Source organism: Monodelphis domestica, chromosome 4 (assembly GCF_027887165.1).
Source record: "Monodelphis domestica isolate mMonDom1 chromosome 4, mMonDom1.pri, whole genome shotgun sequence".
Classification (NCBI taxonomy): Eukaryota; Metazoa; Chordata; class Mammalia; order Didelphimorphia; family Didelphidae; genus Monodelphis; species Monodelphis domestica.
In genome coordinates this window covers 154646789-154656018 of record NC_077230.1, presented here as the reverse complement: position 1 = coordinate 154656018, position 9230 = coordinate 154646789, and the positions used below count along the sequence as shown (strand labels likewise).

The 9230-nt window shown below is 38.1% G+C and overlaps 1 protein-coding gene across 1 annotated transcript in view; it reads left to right on the top strand.

Moving 5' to 3' along the window:
• The first annotated feature begins 378 nt into the window (after positions 1 to 378).
• ARL5A (ADP ribosylation factor like GTPase 5A) overlaps positions 379 to 9230 on the top strand; it is a 32711-nt gene continuing 23859 nt past the window's right edge. The window contains exons 1-2 of the mRNA XM_003341243.4: positions 379 to 823; positions 8749 to 8809. Of these exons, the coding sequence (XP_003341291.1) occupies positions 778 to 823; positions 8749 to 8809 (107 nt within the window). The 5' untranslated portion in view covers positions 379 to 777. The remainder of the gene's footprint in view (positions 824 to 8748; positions 8810 to 9230) is intronic.

Below are 9230 nucleotides of genomic sequence, written 5' to 3'. Positions count from 1 at the left end.
TGCCAGGTACCTTTCTGGTACAGGATAAGAGCCGAATCGAAGCGGGTGCGGGGAGATGGGGGTGGGGTCCCACGGATCTTCCACGATGACTCACGGAGGAGTAAAAAGCCCTGAAGCGATCTCGCAGGGAAGAGAAGCAGCCCAGACTCGTCCGAAATCCGAAGGGGGCGAAGGCGGGGCCCGAGTCGAGCCCCAGCCTAAGGACTGAGGTGTGTTGGCCCACTAACGACCAACTGACTTCCCCGCCGGGCGGGCGTAATGAAAATGACCTGACTCGGGAGAGTTGCTTCTACCTTTCCCTTCCTTTGGCCTCGCCCATCGCGCACGAGTCCTTCCATCCTCCTTTACATCCCGCCCCCTTCAGCCCACCCTCGATGCTCCGCCCCGCCCCGCCCACGTGCGGTGGCCCCTAGCCGCTGCTGCCGCCGGAGACCAGCGCTTGGGGGTGGGGGTGGGGAAGCAGGGGGGGGGTGACGGTGGCCCGTAAGGCTCCTTCCCGACGAGGCGGCGATGTCCGCGAGCCGCGAGCGCGCCGCGGCGGCAGCGGCAGCGGCAGCGGCAGCGGCGGCGGGGCCTCATGCGCAGCACGGCAGCCTGGGCTTCGGCCTCCCTCCGGCTCCCGTAGAGCGGGCCGGTGGCAAGAGCAGTAGCCGCCGAGGCCGTGGGGACTCTGGCTTGTCTTCTTCCTTTTCTCCCTCCTTCCCCTTGGCCGTCGGGTACTGAGCCGGGGGAGGGGAGGCGGCCTGGGTGGCCGGGGCGGGGGCTGCTGCTTTGAGGATGGGAATCCTCTTCACCAGGATATGGAGACTGTTCAATCACCAGGGTGAGAGACGAGGGAGGGAGGGAGGGAGAAAAGGAGGGAGGCCTGAGCTGGAGGGGAGACGGGAGACGCCTAAGGGGAGGCAAAAGGGACATTTCTAGCCGTGGCACCCGCGCGTGCTCCATGGGGGTAGGGGAAGATGGGGCTCCCGGAGAGCCGCTGAAAGAGGCGCGCCAGGAATCCCCTCGGATCCGGAGCCCCCGATCCAGCACCCTCTTCCCTCGGACAAGTCGGGAGATGCTTCCTTGCACATCGTCCTCTTTTCCTGAGGTCCCTGCTCCCGAGCTTTACGAGTCTCCTTTTTCTGGGAATGTGATAGGAAGTGGAGGAGAAGAATAGGCTCTCTCATCTGCACCCCCACCCCACCTCGGGATTGTTGGGTTTCCACCTGTTTGGCCAGGCTGGCGACCCACACCGCCTTCCAACTTTTCTAATTGGAGTCTGGGGAGACTGGGGGACGTTCTATAAATTACTCCCCTTTAGCCCTGTAGAAACTTGAACCTCACTGAGAATCGAGAGAGGTTTTCATAGTCTGCAAAACTTAAGGGATCTTGGGCTTAGCAGTCATAATTGAGATAAATTCCAGGTCTGTAGCTCTCTTTTTTCCTTGACTGGAAAATTAGCAGATTGGACAAGATAATAGCTAAAAAGCCTCCTTCCAAATCTTAACCTTTGTTTCTTTTCCAACTTGGAATGCCTTTAATTCCCTGGGGTTCTTTCTTCAGCCCTTTAGAGTAGTATTCTTTGGGTATTTGTTAGGACCCACGTCAAATATTTTGTAGTTAAAGCTGTTTGACACTTTAGATTGTTTGGTTTTTGCTGTTCTGATCTCTTAAGTATTATGAAATGGTTGCCTGAAAGTACTTTTAAGGCATGAAAATATAATTTTCAGTGATGTGCCGTAATTAATATTTTGATATCAGCAACATCTGTATGTAATATAGAAATGTCTGATTTTTCTTGATGACAGTCATAGACACCCCTTGCCTACATTCATAATAGAAGGAAAATGCTAAATTTTGGAAAGTAGGGTTGGTATGGTGTCATGTACTTCTATGGACTTTTCTCAGAATAATGTTTTCCAGTGCATTAAATAAATTACATAAGATTACAAAGGAAACTAATCCTGTTGAAAATGCAGTTATCAGAATTTTTTGGAGTACAAAAAAGTTCATTCACCCCATGTTAAGAACCCTTGAGTTAGAGGTTTGCAAAAATAAAGGTGTGATTTTTTTTCCCCTTAATCAAGTTCACAGATTCCTTAGAATTCATCCAGACAACCCCTCCCTCCCATGAATAAGAACCCCTGATTTAATTTAGTTTTTTTTTTTTTAAACCCTTACCTTCTGTCTTGGAGTATTGACTCCAAGGCAGAAGAGTGGTAAGGGCTAGGCAATGGTGGTCAAGTGACTTGCCCAGGGTCACATAGCTAGGAAGTGGCTGAGACCAGATTTGAACCTAGGACCTCCTGTCTCTAGGCCTGGTTCTCAATATACTGAGCAACCCAGCCCCCCCCCCCACCCCCTTTAGTTTTTAAAAAATAGTTTATCCTTTTTCTAAACTGGTTTTGGAACTGATTGCAGTTATAAAAGTTTACCAGCCAATTATTTCCATAATTATTGATACTTCATATATAAGTTTTGTATAAATCTGTTCCTTTGAAACAGATGAATATGTTATTCTTCAAGAATTATTGTGAAATATGAGTACTGACCTTTAAAATAGAGAAATGATTAACACCTTCATGAAAAAACAAAAATCTTCAGAATGGGATTTTCCTAACATCTTTTCTGTTTTTTAAACCTAGTTTCCTGACTCATCACTTATGCTATCAAAAATTTATAAGCTGTTCTTTGTATATGCTGCTCATGGTGTTGTCATATACCCAAGTTCTTAGGTCACATTTGAATGTGAAGTGGTTTCTGTGGCTAGTCACCACCCCACCTATTACTCCTTTATGTTTCAACTCCCTAAAGAGTGAGATGATTGATAGAGAGTAGGATTACAATTTATAATCGTTATGTCCATTGTTTATTTAATTTAAGAAAACAAAAATACTAATTCAAGAAACTACTTTAATTGACAGAACATATATAATAATTCTAGTTGGAAGTAAGGTATATCAAAATTACATTCACTTTTTACATGTGTATTTGCTCTAAAATAGTGAAAAATTGTCCATGATTCTTAATAACTAGCTGTATATACTGGGCAAGTGTTATACCTCTCTAGGCTTTAGTTTCATCATCTGTAAAATAAGGATACTGTATTTAATGATCCTTTAGGTCTCTTTGAGCTCTAAAATGTAACTTCCTTGAGATTCAGTTGCATTATCTCTATGACATGCTATCTTACCTGGCTCTGAGGAATAGATCAGTTGATCTTTCACTACCTTCCAGTTTTAGGATGTGTTGTCTTTTTAACATTTTATCTAAGACATTAGTTCATCTCTGCTGTGAATATTTGGAAACTTTGACAGTTCGATGAACCCTGTAGTCTTCAATTTTCTGTCTTTTAAAAATTAGATTTGTGCTTTTAGCAATAACCACTTGTCAACAGTTAGTAAAGGTTTAAATGCTAAAGGATTCAATTCAGCAAGCATTTATAAGTACCTGTTGTGTACAAGATACTGTGCCAGGCATTGTACTGAAGAATAATAGCATGTTTTGGGTTTGTTAAAAGTTCCGATATTTCTCAGCCTGGGACATTTTAATATAGTACTTATAATGCAAATCTATAATACTTTTGAGAAACATATGGTACAAGGACCTATTGAAATGAGTTGTATATAATCAAAAGTCAGTGAATAATATATGCCACTACATTATTTAGACATTTTTTAGTGGTGGTAAAGGTTACTTTTGAATATTATAGTGATCTTTAAAGGTAAAATACTTTTGTATCACTTTATTTTAATGTTAAATGCATTGAAACTTTGTTAGTAAGCTCACTCACTAATAGGATGGATATCTGACAGTCACTTATTTATGTTTTTCTGGTTGCTTATCTTACCAGGGAATAAATGCATTCCAACTTATTTTTCATAGAAAGCTTTTGAAAGAACTTCAGAACTTACTGTATGGGTGATACTAAGCAATGTCTTATTTTATTTTCTTTTCATCCAGCAGTACTGCTTTATGGCTGATTATATTGAAAGCTAATTGACTAAAGAACAGCAATGGGATACCTTAGTTGATACCTTTAGGCGAAATGAGGCATCTAAGGGATGTTGGTACAAAATAGTGACTGCTAGGAGAGATATTCCATGATAAAATGCTATTGTAATGCGTTTCACTTTGTTTACTACATGCTAGGTATATTGTTTGAGATTATTAAAACTGGGCTTCTGACTGATAAGGAGCTTATGAGAGAGAGAGAGAACACATTGGATTATGAGGTTCAAATTTGGCGTCAGACGCTTCCCAGCTGTGTAACACAAATAAAAAGAATTTGATGTAGTTACTGGAGGTTTATGGTATAGGCATTACTTCAGAAGACCCTTTTTGGCATAAATTAAAGCATCCTATTTGTGGTTGGGTAATAATTCCTTGAGGAATGACCAATGTTATTATTAAGTAAATGAAGGACGATCATGGATTATATTTACTTGAAGATGACAAGTTATACAGTTTTATTGTAGCAAGGAAATTTTAGATGAAGGAAAGAGGTTGTTGATACTAAAATGAATTCTGAGGGAAATTGTAGATCTTTTTCTGATTTTCCTTTTAAAAAGAGTTGGATTCATCTATTTAGAATCATGGTATATCCCTGAATCTAGAAATATGGACTTAGTTAGTGGTTCTCGGTTATTTTCTATGTTTGGCATATTTTTTAGTTTAGCTGAGCTTTACACCTCCATGAAAAAAATATAGAAGTAAATGTAGTAAATAGTTTTTTGGTGGTATTATAATCTAGAAACCTAAGGCCAATTATGTCTTATGTATGTGAAAACCATCTCTAAGAGCTATGGGGCTTATTCTCTATCTGCAAAATTACAATACCTTTACTATAAACAGCCTATTGTATTTTTTTTAATTATTTTTTTAAAACCCTTATCTTCCATCTTGGAATCAATACTGTGTGTTGGTTCCAAGGCAGAAGAGTGGTAAGGGCTAGGCAATGGGGGTCAAGTGACTTGCCCAGGGTCACACAGTTAGGAAGTGTCTGAGACCAGGTTTGAACCTAGGACCTCTCATCTCTAGGCCTGGCTCTCAATTCACTGAGCTACCCAGCTACCCCCCAGCATATTGTATTTTAAGTGTATTTTATTTATAAAGACTTCAGTTTCATCTCTAAAATGAGGATACTGTTCTTAATGATCCTTTAGGCCTCTGAGCTGTATGTGTGTGTAGAAATATTTTCAAATTGTATGAGGGAAGCTAAATAACTTGCCTAAGATTTCAATTTGAAGTTCTCTGACTTTGGAGCCAGTCTTGTTTCTACTTTATCACTGCCTTTTTAGATCCTGATTATGTCATTTCTTTATTATCTGTTCCTTTCAGCTTTGTGTCCTTCGAAGATTTGATTAGCTTTCACCCAAGACACTGATAATATTGACTAGAACATGACCACAACAGTTCCTATTGCACTCCATTGGAGACCACTTTCTAGACTGGCTATGATCACTACTCTTGAGAGCCCAGCTGTTCAGATAGTTGTGAATCAACTCATCTATGCAATTACCTAGCCCAATTTCCTGCATTTTGATCACAAGGATATTGTGGGAAACTTTGTAAAAATACTTTGTTGAAAGTCAAGGGTAATAATGCTGCCCAAAAAGTGAATCAAGGTTCATCCAGTATGACTTATCCATATTGGATAAGGTGACATCTGCTTTAAAATTAAAAAAATATATATTATTTTCTTATTCTCCCATATTACCCTTGTAACAAACATAAATAATAACACAAAGGCAAACTACTGTAAAAGTTTTGAAGTAGTTTTCTTTCTAAGTGACCATAAAACCATTTATTATATTTATTGTAATGCATTCAAGAATTTTGTCCATATATTGATATCATTCAATTTGATCTGTCATTTGAAGAAACCTTTCCCTTTTTGAAAGTTAGGACATTTTTTTTCTAGTTTCATAGTTTGTATCTCCCATGATTTTGCAAAAGTTGTAGTCATATCGAATTTATCTGCTTCCATTAAAATCTGTACTTCCTTGTTTTATCCATAATTGGCATCTAAGCAAGAATATTGTTACTATAAAGGCCTCATCTTGGCATATATCAATCTTATCTTATATGGTTCTCTTTATTGGTATTAGTGTTCATGTATCACTTATAGCTGACTTAGCAAATGAATATAGTTGGGGGGGGGTTTCTGCCCCACTATTTTCAGTTTTATCTACTCCTGATTATTATATTCACAAGCCTTAGATCAATCAGCAGTCATCTCAGCACACTTCTCCATAGTCTGTGTTCTAGGCACTATCTGAGATTCAATGAAAACTCCCTATCCTAAAGGAGCTTACATTCTATCAGGAGAAATAACATGTATGTGTGTGTACATATATATGTAAATAAAAAATTTATACAAAATAAATACAAGGTAATTTCTTAGTGGTTGCTGGGAAGACACACTATTAGCTGTGAGTGATCAAGAAAGGCCTTCTATGTAGCATTCATGCTGAGTTTTGAAGGAATATTCAGATTTTTCTTTACAACATTCATTAGATTGCCTTTATCCCTAGGCAAGAACTAGTATCTATTCCTATACCTTAAGATTCTTCATGAAAATTCAGATTCCAGCATTACTTTCTAAGTATTTTGAGTTTTAGAATCCAGAAACAGACTAAGAATTTGGGATAGGTTCTTTTAGAAGCTAATCATGAATGTAGTTGATGGGCAACTTTTAAGGTGTAGTGAAAAGAAAAACTAGGATGTACACTTAGAGCATCTTCACAGTATTTCACCTATGAGTAAACACATTTGTTGGAAATATAACTAGCAGACCAGCAAGCCTGTTTTCGAATTCCTTCAATACCTTGGCATTTAGTTTGTCTGTTCCTTCTTTGCTCTTTCTCTTGTCCCCAAGTAGCTTTTGTTAAGTTTTCTCAGCGTCCATCCCAAATCTCTGGATTTTAATATTCCAGATCTGTGCCACTTTTGCTTTCATCTTCATTTTTTTGCCTTCACCCTGTTCATCCTACTTTAGTCTCTTTAGTCAGCTGTTCCCTTTTTTCATAAGAAATATTTTTGTTAATGTTGTTAGAATTTCATTCTTAAAAGTACCTTATCCCTCTTTGATTAACATCCTCTGAACAATTTCAGGCCATTCTTTCTTAAAACTTTTGAAATCTGCTCTCCCCAAAAGGCCAATATTTCACATTATTGAGTAAAACTTAATTTTTAGGGTGGTCAGAAATTCAATCCACTGTCTTGGTTTCTTATCTGTGGAATATTCTATGAGCAAAAAGGTACATAGGGCTGGAAAATCCATGATGTATTTGTAAGGGTGGTGACTAATTAATATTGTTGGAACAGACAATGAAGGAATGGAGTGGGAAATGAGAGTGGAAGGTTAAGTTGGGACTAAATTAAGGAAGTCTTAGTTGTGATTTGAATTTCACACCCACTTTTAGCTTTCTATATTCTCTTTTGTTATTTTCTGTATTCATTTGTTTGGTTATTTAGATAGAAGGACTATTGAATGTGGGGCTGAGCCAAGTATTCTTTAGAGCAAATCTGATAAAGAGTTAAAGAGACTGGGAATAGGATAAGTTTTTAAAAAAGATGGATGTAGTTAGGAGGTACTGCGATAGACCTAAAAAAATAATACAGGGGATAGTTTGTAAAATTGTATATTCGTATTATTTTAGCTGGATAAACATTAACATGGTCTAGAAGTGAAGTTCACATAGTTGGGTATCTATCATATGAAGGAATATAAAGTTTTATCAGGTGCTTAAATCACTGTCTCCCAGTCATCACTGTTGTCATCTACTAGTACTGCTCTCCCTCTCCCTCATTGCAATACACACATGCATACACACACATTTTCTCTCTTTTTCTCCCTCTCCCTCTTTCTCCTTCTAGATAATTTCAAAACACCCAACTAATATTTTTTCTCTCCTTGCTCTCTCCTACTTTTTATCTTTTGGGACTTCAATATCTGTTTTCAACATGATACCATTTCTACCTTCTTTTTCAATTCCATTGACCTTCATTTCCATTCCATATTAGCTTAGGAGGAGGAGGCTAAGCATTTTTGCTAGAGATACTGCCATTGTTCAACACATTTTTAAAATTCCTTCTTTGAATTTCCTCAACTCTATTGTAAAAGTCACACACTGCATTCTGTATTTATTAATGCAGCTAAAACCAAAAAGGTTTATTGGGTGTGTTATACCCTTTATATGTATTGAACTTTAAGTCCACTTAGATGATACAAAGACATCATCCATTGTCTACTATAGCAGGAGTTGTCCCAGTGTAGTCTAGTTATACAGAAAAGTGTTATTCCTTTGTTGAAGAAAAATAGCAATTTCAGAGCAAGTACCTGGGGTCAAATTTTAGACCTATGCCTTTTTGTCTTCCTGGAAAAGCCACTGGGTCTCAGTTTCTTCACTTGTAAAATGATGGGTTGGACTAGATAGATCATTTTTAAAGCATCTCCTACCTTAAAGTCCTGTCAGTATCTTATGTCTCTGATAGAACTGGAATTTGGTGAATGGAATAAGGATGAGACATTTAATTTCAGTAAAAAATGTATTATATACCTACTTTGTCAGTAGGGTCCTATAAATGAACTTGTTCAAACTTGATGATTTTCTTCTTTGAGTCAGCACTAATTGTGATATAAGACACCTGAATTCTTATCAATGTAAAGACAGAAGGCTACAAGTAAAATATGAATTCTTTTCTTTGTTGTTATTTTGGATCCTTTATCCATCTACTTTACTAGTATTATCTTTGTTTCAGAGCACAAAGTTATCATTGTTGGTCTGGATAATGCAGGGAAAACCACCATTCTTTACCAATTGTAAGTATTCATTAATTTTTTTTTAAAGAAAATTTAGTTGTGACTGATTGTGTTCCATATCTAAGTGTTTGATAATTAGGGAAAGCAAAAACAAAATTACATCTAAAATTTAAGTTGTTCTATAAGGAGGTAGACTGGATTCTGGTTCTAAATAAAGACTCTAAGTTCAGATTTCAATTTGTAGCTTTGCCATTTATTCATATATAGGCCACCCCCTTTTTCTATATGCCATCTGTTACCTATGAAAAGTAAGTAAATAATGCAGTTCTCTGATATGAGATCACAGGATTCCTACTTACCTACCAGGAGTTTTCTAAAGTTCTCGAGAAACAGCTCTTTTCATGTTTGGGACCACCTCCTCTTATACTCTTTTAACATACTTTGTGATTGGTAGGTTTGAATGTAAAATAATGTGAAGAGA